This window comes from Odontesthes bonariensis, chromosome 20, assembly GCF_027942865.1.
Source record: "Odontesthes bonariensis isolate fOdoBon6 chromosome 20, fOdoBon6.hap1, whole genome shotgun sequence".
NCBI lineage: Eukaryota > Metazoa > Chordata > Actinopteri > Atheriniformes > Atherinopsidae > Odontesthes > Odontesthes bonariensis.
The window spans coordinates 5,175,956-5,198,956 of record NC_134525.1 but is presented as its reverse complement, the minus strand read 5'-3'; the positions used below and the strand labels follow the sequence as shown (position 1 = coordinate 5,198,956).

The 23,001-nt window shown below is 39.7% G+C and overlaps 3 protein-coding genes across 4 annotated transcripts in view; 2 read left to right on the top strand and 1 right to left on the bottom strand.

Moving 5' to 3' along the window:
• The first annotated feature begins 1,200 nt into the window (after positions 1-1,200).
• lsm5 (LSM5 homolog, U6 small nuclear RNA and mRNA degradation associated) lies at positions 1,201-4,936 on the top strand. Its single transcript, XM_075451985.1, has 5 exons — positions 1,201-1,303; positions 2,820-2,915; positions 2,998-3,025; positions 4,546-4,618; positions 4,709-4,936. The coding sequence occupies exons 1-5, from the start codon at positions 1,258-1,260 to the stop codon at positions 4,739-4,741; spliced, it is 276 nt and encodes a 91-aa protein (XP_075308100.1). The 5' UTR covers positions 1,201-1,257; the 3' UTR covers positions 4,742-4,936.
• A 7-nt stretch (positions 4,937-4,943) lies between these two features.
• On the bottom strand, positions 4,944-10,523 carry psme2 (proteasome activator subunit 2). 2 transcript variants are annotated; one of them, XM_075451983.1, is made up of 11 exons: positions 10,282-10,523; positions 9,993-10,025; positions 9,830-9,892; positions 9,640-9,726; positions 7,660-7,711; positions 7,488-7,585; positions 7,323-7,391; positions 7,159-7,226; positions 7,005-7,059; positions 5,690-5,776; positions 4,944-5,295 (listed from the first exon to the last, which is right to left on the bottom strand). In XM_075451983.1, the coding sequence occupies exons 1-11, from the start codon at positions 10,327-10,329 to the stop codon at positions 5,215-5,217; spliced, it is 741 nt and encodes a 246-aa protein (XP_075308098.1). In that variant the 5' UTR covers positions 10,330-10,523; the 3' UTR covers positions 4,944-5,214. The 2 variants fall into 2 exon arrangements, with proteins under 2 accessions (XP_075308098.1, XP_075308099.1); XM_075451984.1 differs by having other exon boundaries at positions 7,488-7,587; positions 7,665-7,711; positions 10,282-10,521.
• Positions 10,524-14,190: 3,667 nt separating this feature from the next.
• Positions 14,191-23,001, top strand: part of LOC142370480 (E3 ubiquitin-protein ligase RNF31-like) — a 45,270-nt gene continuing 36,459 nt past the window's right edge. The window contains exons 1-9 of the mRNA XM_075453056.1: positions 14,191-14,362; positions 15,056-15,261; positions 18,437-18,583; positions 18,777-18,932; positions 19,026-19,082; positions 19,596-19,728; positions 22,288-22,449; positions 22,528-22,678; positions 22,760-22,911. Coding sequence (XP_075309171.1) covers positions 15,058-15,261; positions 18,437-18,583; positions 18,777-18,932; positions 19,026-19,082; positions 19,596-19,728; positions 22,288-22,449; positions 22,528-22,678; positions 22,760-22,911 — 1,162 coding nt within the window. The 5' untranslated portion in view covers positions 14,191-14,362; positions 15,056-15,057. The remainder of the gene's footprint in view (positions 14,363-15,055; positions 15,262-18,436; positions 18,584-18,776; positions 18,933-19,025; positions 19,083-19,595; positions 19,729-22,287; positions 22,450-22,527; positions 22,679-22,759; positions 22,912-23,001) is intronic.

The window sequence follows — 23,001 nt, the reverse complement described above, 5'->3', positions numbered from 1 at the left end:
GAAAATACAATAAACGATCATAAAAGTCAAATTTATTAGATTATATCTCAGAATTATGACTTGATATTTCAAAAATTTAAGATACCAATTCAATTGGGATTCTATTTAGATATTTAGCTAAATTAGCCCCAATTGTATGCACTACAAGGCTATTAAATACAATTAACGATATCACTTATATGTAGCTTATATATAACCTAAAACTAGCTTAACTATGTTTGCTTTTAGCAGGACTAGTGTAAAGTTTATACCAAGTCAATTGTTTGTGCATGATTTGATTAGGCTACTGCCATATTCACATTATATTAAGTAAAAAAAAAATTGACATAAAGGCAGATTTCTTTACAATCATGTAATTTATGAGTATGTTAAAGAATTATATTAAAATCTTGACTAAATCTTGACCAAATATGTATTTCATCTCCTTTGTGGTTTCAGTCAGAGTCCTCTCATTTTACTAAGCGGGGTTTTTAATGACTTCATATGCTGCTACCTGTTACAAGCCCATTTTGGAGCTGATAATAATAATAATAATAATAATAATAATAATAATAATAATAATAATAATAATAATACATTTTATTTATAAGGCACTTTACATTTACAATAAAATCTCAAAGTGCTACAGTGGGATAAAAGACAAATATTAGGTTCAAAAGCAGGGACAGTAAAATGCAAATAAAATACACAAATAAAAGTAGTGAGTCCTTTAAATGCTAAAACGAAATAAATACAGGACAGAGCATTCAAAGGGAGATCATTAAAAACATTGGGTAAAAAGAAAGGTTTTCAGGTTAATTAAGTTGATTAAGTATTTTATACAGGTTTAACTTTTAACTAGGGGTAATGTTGTGAAAATGTCCTTTGTGTTAAATTAACTAACTGTGGTCAATAATTACAATATTTTCTTTTCGAAAATAGTTTGAAAACTAAAGCGATAAAACGGAATACTTCGGGTAGGGAACCATCTTGATGTTTTATTTAATTCTGTCAACAACGTGTGACGTCATATATTGACAGTTACAACAAAGCGACGTTGTGAATAACACATATTATTGCTCTCGCTTATTTGATATATAAATCACATAATTCCCCGGTTTTAACCCATAATAGTCGACATATTCACCCAACAGATTATACCATGAAACACTAAAGATGTTTTTTCTGAAGATTGATTGACGTTTGATTGGTTTTGTCTCGTTCCTCGTACTCTTCTATGGATTGGTTGTGTCTGCATGGTGCGTTATTTGAACAAACATGGCGGCCCCTCAAACTACAAACCCGTCGCAGCTACTCCCACTTGGTTCGTAAAAATCTTAATTATGTTGGTTTTTTCTATTGCAGGTATTTAAAGGTAATATATGGATGAGTAAAGCCAAGATGTAAAGGTCGGGTTTGTTTAGGAAAACGGGTGACAAAAAGACTTATTTTCGATGTTTTTTGGGTAGGTAGCGTTAGCATCACGCCGGCAGATAGCAGCTAAAGTTGCTTGATGCTCGTTATGAAGTCCAAAGTATGAACAAGACGATGTTTTTTGTGTTGTATCTGTGACATAAAAGTCCAGTTTTCAACTGGACTCACTCTAAATATGCAAAGAAGGGTAAAGCCGATAGACTGAAATATAATTTAAATGAATTTTGATATAAATCAATCGATTTTCATAAGAAAAAAATGAATATTCTGATTTCAGCTTTTAATTGAGTATATAAGAATATGTTGAAGTTGTTTGGACTAATTCATAGATTATTTATTTGCATTTTAAACAAATTATATATTTGTAACATTAAGATTATATGTAGAATTTTTTTTTCACCTGTTTTTTTTTTATTCAAGCTCAGCTTCACTCAAAACAAATCACACCTTCTTTTATGGGGTTTTACCATAATTGGAGAGATGTAGGTATGGTTAAAATGGACAGAGAAGCGCAGATTAACAGTCAGCTTTGGTAAGGTTGTTTTAAAACAACAATGGTAACAGTTTGTTTGAATTGAAGTTGTCAAATGTGTGAATTTGTATTATTTCTCTGTCTAAAACTGAGTCAAATCGATTGTTTGACAAACAAACACCTAGTGATGAGACATTTTTCTTTGCTTGTTTTATGTCAAACAGCTTCTCACTTTATTTAAACAAATAACTGAAAGGATGTGGAAATAACTGTTCATTGCAGCGCTAATATGAAGTGCTGTGCAAAAGTCCTGATCCTCATTGAATGATTCCCTCATTTCTTTATTTTTCCTTCCAAGCAGCCAGACTTTCTTGTAATCTTTTAAAGGGGTCTTGAACAATAGTTCTCCAGGCTTTTTGAAGGTCTTTTGACGTTTTAATGTTTACATATTTCCTGTTTTCTTTGTATATAAAGAAGTGGGTGGTTCAAGACTTCCATAGTACTGTAAAATTATACTATTAAAATACTTAAATTTGGGCCAGATGTGTCTCAGCATAATATTAATCATCCTCCATCAGTTCATTATAGTTAGATGTAGTGAAACATTAGTCAAAATCTATATATTTTAGGGAGAGCATTTTAATGATATTTTCAGCTCGATGTCAAAAAAAGTCCCCTCATCTTCTTTTTTGGATAAAACTTAAGCCCTCGTGGCACCAGACATCTTGTACTTGTGGTTCGTGCTAAAGCTAACTGTTTGATTATATCTGAGCTGTATGTTAACCAATATGTGCACATATCTCTCCAAAAGGGACCCTAAACAGTGACCACAGGTACTAGACAATCAAATAAAAGGAAAAACACTTCAAAGTAAGGAAGTGAAAACTGTAGAAACTGATGTTACAACACGTTTAATCCCACTTTCATCTCACAGAGCTCGTGGATAAATGTATTGGCTCTCGAATTCACATCGTCATGAAAACCGACAAAGAAATTGTCGGCACCTTGCTGGGCTTTGACGACTTTGTCAGTATCCTTTGATTGAAAACGCCTGCTAGTTCTGCATCATTTCACTGTTTGTCCCAAATCTGGCCTTTAACTCCGAGTTTCAGACATGGTGCTGGAGGATGTGACGGAATTGTAAGTACTCGTGATGCGTTTCTTAACCTTCGTCTTGTATTAGGGTCGGCACCGACCCGTTTTTAGGTTTTAAATGCATAACATACCCATATAAATTTGTGTATTGCATCAAGGCTTTATGACTTTGTCAGGAACCTCTATTTCAACAAAATAAAACAAAAAAATTGTTTTCACTAAATTATAAAATGCTCTAGTTGAAATTAAGACCTTTGTGTTGTTAGGGTCGGTTTCGACCCAGATATAAAAAAAATAAGATTATAAAGCAATAATTAGAGCCAAAACTGAAATCACAAGTTCACTGTCAGCCAACACACTGCTTTTCATTTTGTGTTTGTACTAAAGTTCTATTGCTGAAAAAAAGAGACTTTTTTGCCTTTTTCTTGAAGTAAATACATGGGTCGACCCGTAACAGCATAGATGTTACTATAGTTAATAATATTAAAAAGAAAAAATAAATAAAACTAATTTATTTAAGAGATGTGTTCTAAATCCCCTCAGTAATAGTCAGGTGACATAACAACCTTTTATTTATTGATTCTCTTGAGGTTCATTTTACTTTTTTTTTTTTATTGAAATTGAGGGGTTTACTGACAAAAACAAGGCCCAGGGGCCCACACCAAAAATATTAAAACCAATATTTTTATGGATAAAGAAGCCTAACAAGGTAACCAAGAGATGAGAAAACAAATTGGATGATAGATGATTGTTTTTAGTGTATTTTACAACTAAATTAAAACACGGGTCAAAACCAACCCGTTAAAGGGGAACGGCGGTATTTTCAACATTAAGCCTCTTTTCTGAGTCGTCTGCAATGTTTTAGAACCCCCCTCACCGCTTTTTTGATGTTTACTGCTGTCTCCGGTATTTGCCTAATTTTGATTCTTCTCAACCTGCTTCAGAACGGCAAGTCATATGCATGTCCTAAAAGGTCCGTAAAAGCACCATAAACGTCCGTTTTCAAAATCATCAACTCACCGGAGTGGTTACTGGTGTGCACTGGTAATCCATATCAAATTTCGTTGCGAAAAGTTGCTTCTGTCGTGTTTTATTTGGCAGCTCGTTCATGCTCGCACTATTTTCTTAGCGGTGGCGGAGTAATATCAACGAACATCCAGTACAAAATGTCAAATAAAACACGACAGAAGCAACTTTTCGCAACGAAATTTGATATGGATTACCAGTGCACACCAGTAACCACTCCGGTGAACTGATGATTTTGAAAACGGACGTTTATTGTGCTTTTACGGACCTTTTTGGACATGCACATGACTTGCCGTTCTGAAGCAGGTTGAGAAGAATCAAAATTAGGCAAATACCGGAGACAGCAGTAAACATCAAAAAAGCGGTGAGGGGGGTTCTAAAACATTGCCGACGACTCATAAAAGAGGCTTAATGTTGAAAATACCGCAGTTCCCCTTTAACATAAGAGATGGTAACAGGGAACTAACAAGACGAAGGATAAATGAACCTCTGGCCGCTTCTGTGATTTGCCTCGTCTTTATTTCTAACCTTTGTTGCAGTGAAATCACACCAGAGGGAAGAAGGATAACCAAACTGGACCAGATCCTCCTCAACGGGAACAACATCACCATGGTAGGAAACGATCATGAGGGTTTTCTTGGTTCTGATTGATCCCTGCCGCAGCTGTGAGTAATTCATGTCGGATCATTTTCTCCTCTGCAGCTCATCCCCGGCGGAGAAGGACCAGATGTGTAAATGCTCCGTTTTTGTGTTGTGGATAAACGCCTCTCCCGTGTTAAAAGTTCCTGAGTTCATTCTGTAATTATTGTTTTATCAGTGTCCCCTCTTGTGCTTTTTTGAGGGAGGAACATATTTTTGTAATAACGTAATTGAGTGTTGGATAATCAAAGATGCATCCAGTTTTAGTTACGAATAAATCTGAGAGTCTCACACGGTGTGAAAAAGGAGCTTTTCTTTCTTTATTCACCATCCAAGTTAAATTTAGTGCAAATCTTAGGACTAAATTGAAGTGTTACCATTACACAGCAGTGAGAAAACCAACATCCAGTTCATTTCATTCAGGTTTTTTGGGGACTGTAAATGCAAAAATGGACAAATTAATGATTTGACTCGTATGTTGCAGCATGACAGCACAGAAAAAAGTTGAATACAGCTGAGGATTGTAGAATCTGTCCCAGTGGATCCTTCAGAGCATCTCCTCTGCAGCTTCAGTACATCGACATCTTCTCCTCTCCTTTTGGGTTGGTCACCTTCTCCAGGTTCTTGTTGATGATGTCGTAAAGCTCAGCCTGAGAAAAAAGTGGAAAACGTTTATTTATGAGAGTAAAGTGGCTCCCAATGCAAACACAGCTGAGGCGACAACTTATTTACAGTTTCATTAGCATTTGATAGGACTCTAAAACCATTCCTAGCATTTAAACTAGCATTCACCAGCTTCACAAGAAAGCACAAATTCAACACATTTCGTACTCCTTTACTTTAGGTAATTCGGTTATTACCCGCCGACACATCAACACTGACAACAAAATCCTCCAACATGTAAAATACGTCTCCAATTTTGGTAAATTTGGACTATTTACAAGACTGTAAATCAGGTTTTTAAGGATTTTACCTTCCAACCGTGTATTTTTTTTTTTCCATTTCTGTGTTGGTATTCGTACTTTTGTAAAGACTCAGACTTACGTAGAATCCACGGATGTCGAGGACGATCACCTTGATCTCGGAGAAGATGGCCTGGTCCTTTTCGTGGACAAGCAGGCGGTAGTCCATCTGTTTGTGGACAAGTTAAAGATATTTTAAAGCTTATAAAAACCTTCACTTTTCACTGTTGTTTAAAGGGATAATCCGGAGTAAAATGCACTTTAGATCAATTTACGGGATGATTGGGAGTACATACGTTGAGTTGACATCAAAATCATGTCATTCGGATGTGTTTTGAGAATTTCGATTTGACCGTTTTTAGCCAAAAGTCGTTAGCCTGGAAGTGAATGGGGCAAATCATGTCACCGCTACAAAACGCTATTTTTATACCTCTTCTACAGCTCCAAACAACATAACACTTACGTGGTAGTGAGTAGAGGGTCCCTAAAGCCAAACAGAAGTGTCCCGAGGTCTTCATGTGGTCGGATATAGAGTCCAGAATTAATTTAATCAACCCAGTACCTTTCCGGAAATGTGTCTGCTGCAGCTGCCACTTAAGACCGTGGTGAAGTTGTCTTGATATTGGATATTCGACAGATATTCACAATAAGGAAATAAGGTGTCTTTTTTTTCCAAAGCAATATCAAACCAACTTCACCACGGTCTTAAGTGGCAGCTGCAGCAGCAACATTTCCGGAAAGGTACTGGCTTGATTAAATTCATTCTGGACTCTCTATCCGACCACATGAAGACCTCGGGACACTTCGGTTTGGCTTTAGGGACCCTCTACTCACTACCATGTAAGTGTTATGTTGTTTGGAGCTGTAGAATAGGTATAAATATAGCGTTTTGTAGCGGTGACATGATATGCCCCTCTCACTTCCAGGCTAACGACTTTTGGCTAAAAACGGTCAAATCGAAATTCTCAAAACACATCCGAATGACATGATTTTGATGTCAACTCAACGTATGTACTCCCAACATCCCGCAAATTGATCTAAAGTGCATTTTACTCCGGATTATCCCTTTAAGTTGAGTGAAAAAGGTGTGTCTAAGGGAGGAAAAACAAAAAGAAGAGCTCCCGCTCACTGCTGAGTCTTTATTGGTCTGTCTGGCCGTCAACAACTAAAGGGGCTTTAAACACGTTCTTATACGCCCACATTCATTAAGTTTATGCATTTGGCAGACACTTTTATCCAAAGCGACTTAAAAATGAGGATATAACTTTACAATTATCCAGTCAGAGGACTAGATTCCAATTCAAATCATAAAAGAAACATATCGAGGAAAACCGTATATGTGATGACTTATAGGTGGTGACAAACATCCAAACTGTCACCAAGCGCTGATCACTCACCACATGAGTCTCTTTGGAGGCTTTGCCGACAGCATCCCCCCTCTCTAAGAAGTACCTGAGTATTTAAAAGGACAAAGTCAAAACTGAGCACTAACAGGTGAAGAAACAATGGAAATGATCATTTTTAAAAAGTCTAAAAATGCATCCATCTTACTTGTTGATGTTGGTCTGAAAACCTTCAGCGCTGGTCTTCACGGCAGCAATTCTCTCCAGGATTTTCTCCTGTGGTTAAAAAAAGGAAGTTTATTTGTTAAGCACTACGAAGGAACAACAATTAAAACACAAGCGAGGGTCAAAAGGACAGAAAAAGAAATGCACCTGGATGGCAACTCCGAAGTCGTTTCCATCCTCTATTTTTGGAATGAGGTGCTGAATCCAGGAGGACACCTGCAGGAGTTTAAATCCAGAAAGAATAATCACGCACTGTTTCTTTTTACATCATCAGGGGTTATTAGCTCCGTGTTTTACAGCGGGTTCACTTACAACAATGATGGTCTCTCTGAGAGCCACGATCTCTGGCTTCACTTTGTCTAGAAGCATCATGATCTTCTCATTCCCCTTGATGTAGCCACATTTTGGAGCTGAGGAACAAAGATGGCAGCTGTGGCTTTTATCCGCACACATTAACTGTTGGTTTTGAACAAAAACACTTTACCTTTCTTCTTCTTCTTCTTCTCGTCTTCTTCGTTATTGTCCGTCTCCATTTCCTGGGAGATCATTTTTTTGTGGTGAGAAACAGTTTGGCTTTGGATTCAACTCGGAGGATCGCAGTATTAAAATCCCTTTATTGAATAGTTAAGAACATCTCATAAACGTAACTGAATTGTTGCTAAAAGGTGCTGTTAAATCAGAGGGCTTGGATGATACTTTTACTTATCCTGAACTGATCATAAAGTCTCTGATTTGGATGTTTTTCTGGTTGTAAAAGCACATTTCATACAGGTGAAGCTCTTCGACAGCTGTAGAAAGTACCTGCATCTGATGCCGGATCTTTCTCTTCTATCACGGAAATTACTGAAGTTTTCAAAAGATTAAGCCAGCAGCCTCCAACCTTTCCTTTGTGGAGAGAAGGTAGGCTGCAGATTCGGATTGTCGATGCTAAATTATGACCAGAGAGTACATTTTGATGCCCTGTTGTTGTACGTTTAGACGGTGGTAGTTCTCCAGGCTTTCAGAGTTTTTCTTTGGACATTGGCTGCTTTTTCACTCATTTTCAGTCCAGTCCTTGTACCTTTTTTGTTTATTAAGCCACTTAACTCCGACCTATGAATCATTCAAGCAAAAAACAGGCTCAAGGGATGAACCAGTGTTGTGTCGACACATAACAGACAACTTAGCAAAGAAGCCGTTTTAATTTGTAACTTCAGGCACTTTGTTACTAGCAGCCTGTCACAAAGACACTTCATTTGTTTCCATTTCTTTAGTTTCATCTATGAAAAACACCAAAGATAACACAGTTTGACAGAGAAAATAGACCAAATATTCACTTTAAAGCTCATTAGAATTGCTCAAACCTTCTTTTTGCCTTAAGTATTGTATTTACATAAATGTTTGCACGTTTTAATAAATCCCTGCAAATATTTCCTGTTTTTCCGGTCAACAGATAAGGAAACGGAGGGTGGGTCGAGGCTTGCTGTAAATATATACTATTAAACATGGTAATGTGTAAATTAGGCGTATAATTCTCAGTATAATTTGAATCATCCTTACATCATTTCCCTGTAATTAGACGTAGTGAACCACGTGGTTAACACGTCACTGAGATCAAGTTTATCAGCAGAAGCTTCATTGTTCTGAAATACCTTCTGTATTTTATCTGCACTCTTCACTTTTAAATGAATTATTATTTTGAATGGGTTTTTTATTTATTATTATTATTAATTTTTTATGTATTATTTTTTATTTTATTATTTGTATTATTTTTTAATGCCTTCTTGTGGTAGCTGTGAAGCACTTTGAATTGCCTTGTGTATGAATTGTGCTCTATAAATAAAATTGCCTTGCCTTCAAATATCCATATTATTGAATTTTAAGCTCATTATAGTTGAAAAAACTGTATTTGTATTCATGTTTGTACATGTTTACAGCATCTATTTTCTGTTTTCCTGGCAGTGCATAAAAAAAATAAGGGGAGGTTCGAGACTTTTGCACCCTTTCGTCGGTTCTATAACTTAGTAATAAACACGTGGTGCTCATGAGGAAACATTGAAGGTAAAGTTGTGGTGCTGTAACATTTTCTGGACAGTCAGAAGCACAGGAGCAGAGCAGTTACAACATGACACACCCACACTGGAAGCTGACTAACCAGAGAATGTTCTTACTTCACATTATAAATAAAAAAAACAGACATGATGCAGGCAGCAGCTCATCTGGGTCATTCCAGAATTGACATTTTACGTCCCACCCATCAAATTTTAAATAATCCACATACAAAATACTAAAACATGCTGTTTCTGAGTAAATTTACTTGTCCTGAGACCAAATCTAAACAAAGTAAGAGAAAAGAATGCTTGAAAATAGTTTTAAAAATACCAAATAAGTCTGGAGTACCCCCTAAAATGCCATTTTTCTCTTGTCCCACCCGCCTAATGACCAAATGGAATCTCAAATAAAACAGTTAAAATGAAATTCTCACCTCGTCCTCTGGTGAAGGAGGGTCTGGTATGGGGATGTCCAGAGGAGCCTGGAGTGAAGACATGTCTGTGATGCTGAGATTGTCATCCTGTAAAGAAAAGAAAAGACAGAATAAGAGCGATGGAGATCAGAAACCTCGGAGGGGGAAAAGCTTCTGGGGCTGGAAGTTATAATATATTATAATACTGAACCCTGAGCAGAGCGTCCAGCAGAAGAATCTTCAGAGGGATGTAGTTGGAGAACAGATTCTCTGCCTGGGATCACAAAAAAACACACAGAGGAAGTCACACGTGACGCAGGAAAAGGTTAATACTCTGTATGAATGTGTATGAGCATCAGAAAGGACACACCGACCTCCTGATGGAGCGACCGGCGGAAGTTCTCCACCTGCAGAGGAAGAGAAACGGGACAAAGTGAACACTTTGGGCTGCATGAGGCTGCTGACTCACGGTTGGATTTACTTTCGTTTTCCTCTCAGAGAGGGACTTTCCGCCGCTCTGACACCAAAAAGCGACTCTTTTTAAACACATTAGTCGCCCGATATTTACACAACCTGCAAAAAAAAAAAAAGTCTCAAACAGACTTTGAGAGCATATGTTTGTCCCTGTTCTGTTTTGGGCACTTTTACTCCCAACGGACTCACCTTTACTGCGTTCGCGCTGCTTATTTTCAGGGTTAAAGCCTTCGACATGACGGCGCAAACTTCACTGGTTTATTAAGAATAAAATAAATAAATCCGGTGGGGTTTAAAAGGTTTTCAGAGGAGTGCGGCTGCAGCAGAGGACAGCAGGTCTGTCTGGTGTTTTTTCCCCTATTTCCTCATTCAGTTTGCTTTCGATTAAACGTCGGATGGTGTAGTTTGCACCTCCCACTGTCTCCCTCCTTTGCCAAAACTAGCTCGGCAAACTGCTTGAGGCGAGATTGCTACTGCGCAGGCGCACTACCCAATTTACCAGGACACCAAGTAAGGCACGAGCACGAGCTGATCAGAGATGGCCAGTTGGACTTTACATGTCCATTAATTGAAATAAAACAGCATATATTAGATTTGTACATAACATAATACAAGTAATATTACTCATAATGATGATAATAATCATGAGATTTCTTCTTCTGGTGGTGCAAAATATAGTTTTAAGGTTGCAAACAACTGCAAAGCCCTTGTGAAACACGACTGGATGTATATTACAGATATCTGTAACAATGATGAACAATGAAGTTTACTGTTAAAAAATGTTAAATAGGTTAAATGTTAACTAACAATTATTTTACCACTCAGCACTGTAAATGCATTGTTTCTCTGGTATTTGTGCTGATATTGAACTGCATACTTCTTTTAACTGCCCTTGCGCTTGCGTCTTTCGCGTATGTTAATGGCTCGAGACGTTTAGGCCTATTTCAGACCAGGGCGGCAAAGCGTGGCGGAACGGAAGCGATTTTCACCGGCGGAGGTGAAAATACATGGAAACAGATCTGTCCTTGCACACCGAGGCGGCGGTAGTCGGGCGGTAGCGGCGCGGAGACGCCTCCGTCCCGCGCTGCTTTTGGAAAATAGAACTCGAGCGGAATTTGAACGGCAGCGGCCGGCGGCGGCCGGCGGTGTCCCGTTGAAATGAATGGGGAATGCAGACAGGGCTGGAGCAGAACTACCGCGGCCGCGGACTGTCCGGTGTGAAAAGCCAAGTTGAACACACCGCCTGATAACCGGCGTAAAGACTGCCGTCGTTTCGCTGCCGCCACGCCACGCTCTGGTCTGAAATCGGCTTACTTCATTTAGCTTTGCCGGCCCTTTTGCGTGTGCTGCATGGCGATTCACTGCCAGGAGAGTAGGTGGAGTAGCGGGGTTTTTCAATGACAAGCCTACTATGATGAAAGGAAATTCACCGCCTGGACCTTTTCGAGTGATTCATGCTTCTTCTTCTTGTAAATAGCCGGTATTTTGTCAGATTTTCAACACCTTGGGGGTCTAAATGACTACTTTCTCGCCTGAAAATGTTTCAAATGTTGCTAAAGTTATATATTTACAGAGTTTAGCCTATAGCTAAAGGGGAATCAGCTTTTCAGGCCGGTTGATTTCGGCTCGGGCAGGAGTGAAGTGCACTGTGTGTAAACGCTCTGCATGCTGTCTGATCGATGAGTATGTCGTTTTCAAGTAGTAGGCTTGCGTCTTTTCTTGCTTGAAGTTTAGAAAATTGAGGTGACACACGCAACCGCGCAAGGGCTTGCGTTTCTTCTTGCGTCTTTCTTTGCGTCTTGCGTTACCTACTATAAACCAGGCTTAAACCAGGCTTTACAGTTACCTGAAAAATACCTCACTTTAATTAAAGATGCCTGCAAGGTAATTAATTGTTTTTGACTTTTCAAAAAATTCCGATTAGATACCCTGAATTTTTTGGTTGAATGGTAATTTTATGGAAGTTTTTCTGTGCCATCAGAGTTTGAATACGAATTTCTAATATTGAATTTTTACAGCATCAAAAGCAGACTGTGGCTATTTGTAGAGTTAGTTTTTTTTTTTTTTTTTTTGGTTCTAGTTGTAAATTTAATTAGCTAATTATGAGTAACTTTATTTGAATAATTTCAGTGCTTTATTTAGATTAGATTTTTCTTGCTAATATTCTTTGTTAGTTATTTGTTTTGAATATTTTGCTAATTAGGTCACACTGGGCACCTGGAGTACCAGCATGCACTGGGGTGGGCCAATGGTTTTTACCAGGGAAAGGGAGAGAGCAGCAGGTTTTCTTTGTTCTTCTGTTTGTTTTATTGTTTTGGAAATAAATAATCAGAAAAACGCCAGAATTCATTTTTGGACATTCATCCTCCTTTGCCTGCGTTACATCACATCCCCCATGGTGCATCAGTGGTCTTTTGATTTTGTTTGGATTAAGTTTAATTTGTTTTTTATGGACAAATGAATGGCCACTACACAGACTTTGAATTTGAAAAACCAACAGTGTAAAAAAAAAATCAATATCTAAAAATTCAGTGGAAAAAAATTCAACTTCCACTCACCGGAGTGGTTACAGGAGGTGTGCACTGGTAATCCATATCAAATTTCGTGGCGAAAAGTTGCTTCTGTCGTGTTTTATTTGACATTTTGTACTGGATGTTCATTGATATTACTCCGCCACCGTGAAGAAAATAGTGCGAGCATGAACGAGCTGCCAAATAAAACACGACAGAAGCAACTTTTTGCAACGAAATTTGATATGGATTACCAGTGCACACCAGTAACCACTCCGGTGAGTTGATGATTTGGAAAACGGACGTTTATGGTGCTTTTACGGACCTTTTTGGACATGCACATGACTTGCCGTTCTGAAGCAGGTTGAGATGAATCAAAATTAGGCAAATACCGGAGACAGCAGTTGCAGAGAGTGGAGGTCTTGTGGTGTAAAAGGGAACTACAAGATCTTTAATAGTAGATGGAGCAAAGCCATTAAGAGCTTTACATGTGGAATGGAGGATTTTAAATGGTGCATACTTTTTTAAGAAAAGGGAAATCCACAAGAAATTTCATTGTACTTGGTTTAATACAGTAAAGATGATTCTCATTCTGAAATTTTATCCTAAATTTCCATTGTAAACCGGCCAAAACGAGGAAATATGATCTCTCCTGAAGGTACCACCAGTCAGTAAATCGGTCTGTTAAAGGTGACTATGAGCAGGAGGGAGCGAGAAAACTTCTACACGGGGTGTTTAAAGGAACACTTGAAAAAACCCCAAGGCTTTTCCAGGCTAGATGGGATATCCTTTCCAGGGTGTTCTGGGTTTCCCCCCGGGGCCAAAGAACCTCCAAATGGAGGCAACCAGGAGGCATCCTAAGTGAAGTCCTCACCCTATAGCTAAAACTGGGCCCAGCTACCCTCCAAAGGAAACTCATTTCAGTGGCTTGTATCTGTGACCTCATACTTTCAGTCACTACCCTGATTTCGTGATCTCTGGGATGTAACATCATTGTCGTAAAAACAAATTGTCACAGCCCTGAAAATGTACAGCCATACACATGAATTTGTTGTCATGTTGAAGAAGTCACAAAGAGCCATCAAAAGACCACAAAAATGTCAAGGGCAGGCGTTCTAGGGCAGTTTTAGACCCGGGAATGTGCATAAAAAAAGTCAAAATACTTCAAAACGACTCAGCAGCACATAGTTTTAAGGTTGATAAACGTATCTAGTGTTGCTTTAAAGAGATAGTTCGCCTCTTTTGACATGAAGCTGTATGACATCCCATATTAGCAATATCATTTATGAACATTTTCTCACCCCCTGCTGCGTCCTGTGAGCCGAGTTCCAGCCTCGTTTTGGCGTTGATGAAAGTAGTCCGGCTAGTTGGCTGGGGCTTAAAGAATAAAGCGTTTTGCTTCTCAAAACAATATGCGTTCAAAAGAGTCAGACCTCACAATATATTGCTAATATGGGATGTCATACAGCTTCATGTAAAAAAAAGGCGAACTATCCCTTTATAGTGTGACCTTTGTTGTTTTGAGACAGACAAGAAAATACGCTTTTATTTTGAAATATGGCATTAGACCGGAAGTAGACGTCAAACTGGAGTTCCGCATTTAAAGCTAGCTTCAGACGGTACCAGCGCAGCTCAGCTGAGGATTGGACCACAGGTGTCTATTTGAAACACTTTATATTTATTAATAGCAACCCAACAGCTTTCTTCCTGGCGGCGGGAGGACGACAACACCGTTAAAAGAAGCACAAGTTGTACATGCGGTCAGTAACGTAACTTAGCAAACGTAGCTCAAGCTGTTTTAAAGTTTCGTTTTCAGCTGCTGTCAGTTGTTATTGTCTGGTAGTTAATGTTTGTTTGTTTTTTGTTTCAACACCCTAAAACTGACATTTTACATGGATTACTTCTCTTAGACTGGGTGTTACTGTACAGACGTTTGGGGGAGACTGAGATTTGATACTCCGCTGTTTACCTCTGATACTATGATTAGCCTGGACTTTCCCTCCATGTCGTAATTATGTGAATTAAAAGTGAAATTGTTCAGGCTGACAGAAACCCCGCTTCTGCGCTGTAAATGGACATGACACGTATTTAACCTTTGGCATTTAGCTTGCTTTTAGCCCTAACTGATCATAAATGAGCATTACTTGATGAACATTGTTTAAAACACTGACAGGGTCTGACATAGTTTAGAGTCCTTTTATGAAGGCACTTTGTTGTGTAATGCAATAGATACGTTTCTTTTCTTTAGTTGTACATCGTTTTACTTGCTTTGTTTCTTCTTTTTATACACTTTAATAATAGGATATTTCAAATAATCAGTTTTTTGGTCTGAATGCACACCCAAAACCTGATGTAAAACAAAGAAAAGCTTCTAAATAGCCCTAACTATGGTTTTGAGTGACAAAACACTAGATTTCCATGTCTTGAAATTGTCATCTTCCTTTTTCTGACAGCAATGAGTAGCAGCCCTGCGCCCGTCCAGATGGACGAGGTCAGGAGCAGAGCCCAGTCGCTCCTTTCCTCCTCGGGTTCAGCACAGGATGCAAAAGCAGAGGTCCAGACGATGGCCGCCATCCCTCTGCCGTTGTCCGAGAAGTACCGTCACTTGCCAGCAGAAGTCATGCTGAGGGAGAACACGGCAGATTGCAGCAAACATGAGGTAAAGTTCTCTCAGAAAGGATCCTGTGAAGCTGGCTGTGCTTATTGAAAGAGTACAGAACATTACGGAGGGTCTTTTAAGTTCTATCTAGTTACTTCGTCTCTTGATGAAGTCCACGAAGGGATTAAGAATAGATTTGCTTCTGTTTTTGATTCAAAGTAAAGAAAGCAGTCCACTCGCTATTTGCATAGAAATCCGAACTGCACATTTAAAAACAACAGGTTAAACTGGTTAAAAAGAACATTCAGCAGACAGCATGTCTTTTCATTCAGTGTGTTAGAGAAGGCTAATGATTGCAGAACAATAATGTTCATTTAAAGCATTTTTACTTAAATTAACTTTTAGAGAAACTAGCACTAGTTTGCTCTGTAACCTGAATAAATGCTCACACATAACTGAGGCAACACGGTGTCCTGATATAAGTGGGTTCACTCCAAAATAACTAAAAAGAGAGATTTCCCCTCAAAGAAATACGAAAGGCTTGCAAAATGTAACAAAACGGCTTCATTAAAGTTGCATTAATTATTCAAAGGGAGGATGAGGATCATGGTCAACCGTTCATTTCTTTACTGAAGTCTGTTTCTAATAATATTTGACCACGAGGGGGCAGGCATTTTCCAAAAAACATATGTATAACAGACAGTTCAGCCACATGCATTACCAACCTCTGTTTCCTGTTAGAATTTACTTTCATTTAGTGATTCCTGTCCAGAGTTTACTTGTTAACATACTCTTATAATTTTCACTTTGTCTGCAGTAAAAATAAACCTGTTGTTATTGCTTGTGAAATCCTAAGTCATGGTTTATGTATTTTATAAACCATAATCTCTGTTAATGCTTCACTAATGTGGTCCCCCGACAGTCTAGGCCTATAGCAGCATAACTAGTTAGTTCTCATCAGAACTCTGGCTGCAGCATTTTGGATCAACTGGAGGCTTTTCAGAGAATCTGTGGGACAGTCCAATAATAAAGAATTACAGGCGTCCAACCTTCAAGTAACAAATGCATGGAGCAGTTTTTCTGCATCACTCTGAGACAGGATGTTCCCGATTTTGGTAAAATTACAAAGGTGGAAGAAGGCAGTCGTAGAAACCTGTTTTATATGTGCATCAAAGGATAGATTCTAGTCAAAAATAACTCCTAAGGTTCCTCACTGTAGTATTAGAAGCCAAGGAAATGCCATCTAGAGTAACTATATAAGTAGACAGTTTCTTCCTGAAGCGCTCAGGTCTAAAGACAACATTTTTGTTTACACATAAATCAGTATTTTGGCTACATGCTGCTTTTCCCCAATAAATGAGACACATTGGTCCGTTGGCTTCAGTTAGATTTGTGTCTTTTATGCCTTTTTAGAGCAAGTAATTAAAAGTGACTCTTGACATTCTGCACCAAAACTCCCAGAGGCAAACGATTCCTCTCAATGAATGGATGGTTGGACTTATTTTTGGCACGAAGTAACTGATTTTCCTGGCTTGGCGGGGGTTATTTGTTGACCTGATGGTCCAGAAAAACAAAGGAAGTAGGGCTGTAGCTATCGAATCTTTTTGTAATCGAGTAATCTACCGATTATTCCATCGATTAAAGGTAGGGTAGGAGATCCTGGATTTTGAGTCCAGCGAAGCTGCATTTTGAAAATACACAGGTAAAAAGTCCCAACCCTTTTCTTCACTTTCCCCCCGAAGGCACGCCTCTAGAGTACATGACCGCGCACGAGCACGAAGGTGCTAACTAAACGTTTAATAATGCTAGATGCTAGCCAAGCTGGCTCTAGTTTAGCTTCCTGCCAAGCTTCTGGACGTGTAATTCGTTCACGGAGCAGGGTACGCGCACAGGGGGAAGGAGGGGGAGGGAGGAGCAGGTTGCAGTTTGATAGACGGCATCAGAATCCAATCATCGTTAACGGTCCGTTCAGTATGATTGGATACTGTTTTTCCTAGATTGTACGTTCTAGAGGCCACTAAAACTTTTCATATTTGTGTCAAAACTTTTAATTAATTGGTTGCAATGGGGGTGTGAAGAGTATTTCAAGCAATATGTAAAAAAAATGTTCCAGAAAAAGATCCCCTACCCCACCTTTAATCGTGTAATCCGATAAAAAAATAATTTTGCGTTATCAAACAATCAGTTCAAATAACGCTTAATGGAAATGATGTGGCTGTAAAATGATCAAGCAATTGGCTTTTCTTTCTCAGAAAAGCCAATTACAACGCCGTTACAACGCTGTTATCGTTACCGAGAATATAAAGTGGCACGTTACTACAATTTGGTTGTAGGCTTTCGGCTACACATCAGCTGCCTGGAGAGAGCAGGGCTGGGGATGATCATCATGCAAATGCGATGATGATTGGCTGTGTGGGCGGATCGCCTTGCTCACGCTGACGACTATTCTTAAACACACACAAGACAGCGGCGACAAGCCAGGGAAGTTCACAGGTAGCGTTCTCTAACTGGAATTACCGATACTACTTCTAAAAAAAACTTTATCCACGTCTGCCTCAAGTAACTCAAATCTAATGAAGCACCTCACATCAACCCATGCGAATATGACACTTGTTGCTTCTGCAGCTGCTAGCCCAACCCCAAGCCCAAATGCAGCTAGCGTGAGCCCCAGCGAAGGAGGCGGAGCCACTCGAAAACAAACAACACTCCATTTTTCGGATCAGAATTTATTTATTAATTTATTTCTATGCATCATGGCAGGCTGCAATCTATTGAGTTCAAATAAATACCGAATGTTCTAAATTACTGTATTTAGTTTTTTTTATATCTTCTATAAAGGGAGTATAGGGAAATATTCACTGAGTCTGGTCCATTTATTTATTTTTTTCCTTTAGCACAAGTTTCTTGTCTTTACCTTGAATGAATTCAATCAGTTAATATAAACATATTTGATGTTAAAGATGTTATGGAACATAACAGCGTTATAGAACACAAAAAAAAACGCCAAAGTTACTTTGCTGAGTAACTAATTACTTTTACAATGTGGTAACTGAGTTACTAACTCAATTGCTTTTTGGGAGCAGTAACTAGTAACTATAACTAATTACTTTTTAAAAGTAACTTGACCAACACTGTTCAAGACTGACCCTTCCAAGGTCATACAGCATCAATCAAGTCTGGTTTCTCCCTAAAACCTACTATCACTAATGGTGCAAATGAATTCTCTCTGCATCAGGTTCTGGAGTCTTTGAGCAGACTGGTCAAAGCCTTGAGTATCCTGGAGAAGTACGGCTGTAACCTGACTGGTCCCGCCAGGCCCAGATACTGGAGGACCGTCAAGCACAACAACCCTGTCTTCAGAACTACTGTGGACGCCATCAAGGTGGGGAAAAGCCACTTCTTTTACAGTATTTTTTTTGCTCGAATTTGGTGCAAATAAAGCAGGACTTAGTAAGGAATTTACCATTTGGGATTAAGGACAAAAACATTTTTCACACAATTATGAAAAGGTCTGAAGGTTTCTTGCTTTTTTATAATTTAAAATCAAGTATTTCATGTCTTCTTTACCTCCACAGGGAGGCCGGAGAGTCCTGTACCTCTATGGTTACACCAGCCAGCAGATAGATGGCCTCAGTTTTCCCGATGAAGTCACTGATCCAGATACTGGAAATGTTGCCTTGGTGACGCTGGAGGTGATGACCCTACGCACAGAGGTGGACATGCTAATAAAGGTTTGTGCTTGCTCGTGAGAAAGTCAAATTTGTTCACCTGTTTCTCTGTAAACAAGCCACCATATTCCATTCCTGATATCTCTGTTTATTTAGGGCACCCATCCTCACCCAGAAAACTTCAAAGACATCATCCCATTTCTCATCCAGCAGGTCTGTACACGTTTCCAGTTGGAATGTAGCTGTTTCTGATAGCAAATCTGATGTTACACAACACAACACAACAATACAACAACTTTAATCACTCCATCTGCCAGCAAAATCTTGTAACAGCTTCACTATTTGAGCCCAGGCTGTCAGGATATGATACAAACACTTCAGTGTTGCTACTTTTGCTGAATCCTGAAGAACCACAATGATGAGTATTTAGAGGAGAAATCTGTTGTCAATTTGGTAACATGCTCGCTTGTGCAGTGGTTATGTCAGTTAGATAAAAATATAGTGCATGACCAGTAAAAACTGATTTCTGACTCAAAACTCGCTGAGAGAGATTAAGAGGGTGCCCCCACATCTGTTTGATTCAAGCAGAAACAAATGGGAGTAATAATGATGATAATAATAACGACACACAACATGTTTTTAATTAGCATCCCTGTTCTCCATCTGTTTACATTCGCTCATGTTATTTTGTCACGTGAGGAGTCGTGATTGTGTTTGTTCCTTTAGAATAAGCCGTCGGATGAGTCGGTGACCACCGTGCCTGCAGACGAGCCGCAGGGAGACGAACCCAAGGCACCATCTCCTTCAACTACGCCTGATCCGAAGCCCCAGCTCCCGCAACGGCCGAAACCAGCAACCGGTGAGTGGCTGCCATGACAGATTACAGAGGAAAGCGGGGAATTGAATATTCTCTCTGCTCGGCGATGATTTAATCATTCCAGACTGCGTTTTCGTCCAAAAGATGGCGTTGTAAATAAGCATCAATATTCAACACTTCCTGTTTACAATCGGACTAAAGGAGTAACCTATTTACAAAAAGAAAAAGGAAACAAAGTGATAACTGTTACTCCACTCCAACTCAGCAGCCGGACTTTTTTTTGGATAAAAAGGATCCTGGCCTTGAGTGTTGAAGCTCGTAGGCAGCCGGACTTTAAACCCACCTGAGTGGAAGTTGTCACATGATTCACTGCCACCCACTCGTAGTCCATTTTCAGACTTTATGATTTTAGCATCTTTTTAGTTTAAACAAACAGCTTGAACAAAGCTGTAAGCCTTTCCCCCCCCCCAATCTTGTCGAACAAACCTCGGCTGACCCTTCTCGACGTGAGTTTCTTCTTTTTGAAATCTCAAACATTTGGTTTTACTTACTACAAATTCAGATTGGCAGCGTCCCTGTAAGAGCTGGGAAATTTAGGCTGGATACAGACTTTTTTTGCTTGTTACTCCGTGCTCTGTGACAGCAGGATATTTATCAGATTTTGACGACGTGGACGATGACTTTAAGTACGATGGACGTCCTTACCGGAGTGAATTAGCTGTGCTGCAGCGGCGCGCGTCAATGAAGTCATCCCATTAGACGCGTGTGTAGGAAGCTCCTTTAGCCCCGGATAACAACAACACGGCAACTCTGAGCTAACAGTGCAATAGTACGCGTTCATTCATTCATTGGTCTTAAAGTATTGGTGAAATAAAGACAGATAATGCCTTATTTAGAGGCTGTATTGTCTCTGCCCTGTTCTCTCCCGTTATATGAATATACGCCGATCTAGAGTGATCTAAATATCTTCCGAAGGATGCCGACTTTCACCAAACTGTTATCAGTGTGCAGATGAATGTATTTTATGCCAGAAATAAGGTCCAGGTTTAAAAAGAAAAAAAAGAACCGAACTTCCCCTTTAAGTTGATCTTTTTTGTTAATCAAGCGATAAAACGTATTTTTGTATCTCTGCAATTTTTCTATCAGCGCGTCAGACGAATTAAAGGCCGAGCTTCAGCCTCTCCGTGACTTAGTGTTACTTTTAGTTTTTTTTTCCTGAAGTCATGACCGTCACTTGGATCAGATCATCCGTTCATATGGATCGGGAGGCAATGTGGAGTTCAGCGTCTTGCCCAGAAACACTTCGACGTGTGTTCCAGTGAATCCAGAAATTGAACCGCCGACCTTCTGATTGTCAGACAACCGCTCTTCCACCTGAGCTACGGCCACCAAACAATGTGCCGTTGAACCACCTTCGTGGCATAAACACCCAAAATTTGAAACCGGCTCTTTCCTGTTGTTTAAAAAGTGCATGTTTTACATACTTAACTTTACAATAAATGTAGTTTTTCCTGTTGTTTTCCACAGGACAAATTTCTAAAAAAGTTTGGTGCGGGCACATTTAAGATTTTTATGTTATAGCTATGTTCTACATCTACCAAAGAAAGGTCACAACTTTTATTCAACCAAGTGAATGAGCAGGAGTTTGTCATTATGTGCCCAAGCTGACGGTCTGAATATTCTCAATGATCAGGTTTTTAGTCTTTTCTGATGACACGGGCATTCTCCAAAATGATAGTGTCAGGATTCATCAGGCTCAAACTGTGAAAGAGCATTTCAGGGAGCATTAAACATCATTTTCACACATGGATGGAGCACCACAGAGTTCAGACTTTAACCCCACGGAGAATCTTTTTGATTGACACAAGGAATCTACATACAGTGTAAAGCAGGGCTACCCAAATCCGGTCCTCGAGGGCCGACGTCCTGCAGGTTTTGGATGTTTTCCTGCTCCATCACACCTGATTCAGATCGATGCTTCATCAGCTGGTTTAACAACCTTTTGAAGAGCTCCATTTCATCTGAATCAGCTGTGTTGAAGCAGGGAAACATCTGAAACCTGCAGGACGTCGGCCCTCGAGGACCGGATTTGGGTGGCCCTGGTGTAAAGAGTCGGATTCAATTTCAGACTAGATTCAGACTTGAAAGTGGAAGTTTATTAGATATTTTGTCTTCTATCTTTTAAGTGTTTTTCATAGAAGAAGAGTTAATGCTGCTCTGTAAACAGCGTTCCTCTGCCAGGTAGGGTTTGTGGTGTGGTTGGTTATTTTCATAGTGGGGCAAACAATTAAGTTTCGATGTTGATCTCGATCCAGGAATGTTTTCGATCGGCCTGGGTGGAGCCATGGAGTCTCATGCTTCTCTTCTTTTAAAATATGTAATTCTGTTTTATAAAATTGTGGTCTTGAACCTCGTAAAGCTAACAGAAATCCTACATCAGAGCTGACGTCTCTAAAAGTTGAAATGTTGAACATCGGCTTGTTTTTCGACATCATGGTAGGAAGTTTGAGTCTGTTTACTAATCTGTATTTAATAACCGTAACAACGACGGCCGCAGCTCGTGGTCCAAACGCTCAGTATGTTTCTCTTCTTTGTGTCCAGCCTCCCCTGCAGTGAGCGAGTGTAATTTGTGCGGCGGCGCTACGTCTCTTCTTTGCCCGTCATGTGACAATCAACCTTTCTGCGACGCATGCGACGACCTCTATCACCGCCACCCCTCCAGAGCCGCTCACAAGAGACACAAAATACAGAAACCCGAACAGGGTACGCTCGATCACAAAGTGAACGCATCGCAGATCAAATGCAAAAGTCTGTTCTTGATTTTGTCTGCTGTCTTAACAGAGAGCTGCAGCATCTGCGGTATCGCTGCTGTGCACACTCACTGCTCCACCTGCATCCAGAGGTTGTGTATGAACTGTGACAGGCTCTTCCACTCTCACCCTGACCGCATAGGACACAGCAGGACTAATATCACACCGGCCAAAACATCCAGGTGGGGATTCAAGCTTGAAGCTGTCAAAGTCAGGTCGACCTAAGATCAGGAGAAAAATGTTTTGTCTGTTTTTTTTTCCAGTCCATCTCTGTCTCCTTGGCAGTGCGCTCACTGCACGACAGTGAATGAGATACGAGCTGTTCTCTGCACGACTTGCGAACGTCCTCGACTCTCCACGGCTGCATCCGCCGCTCCTGAAAGCTCCCCGTCGGTCCCAGCATCGCCGAACGCAGGTGCGACTCTAAACTTTAGGGGTGAAGACGGGAAAATAGAAAGTAATTGAGAAATTGTGGGGGGTTTTTTTGTAGTAAAACAGTTATTTC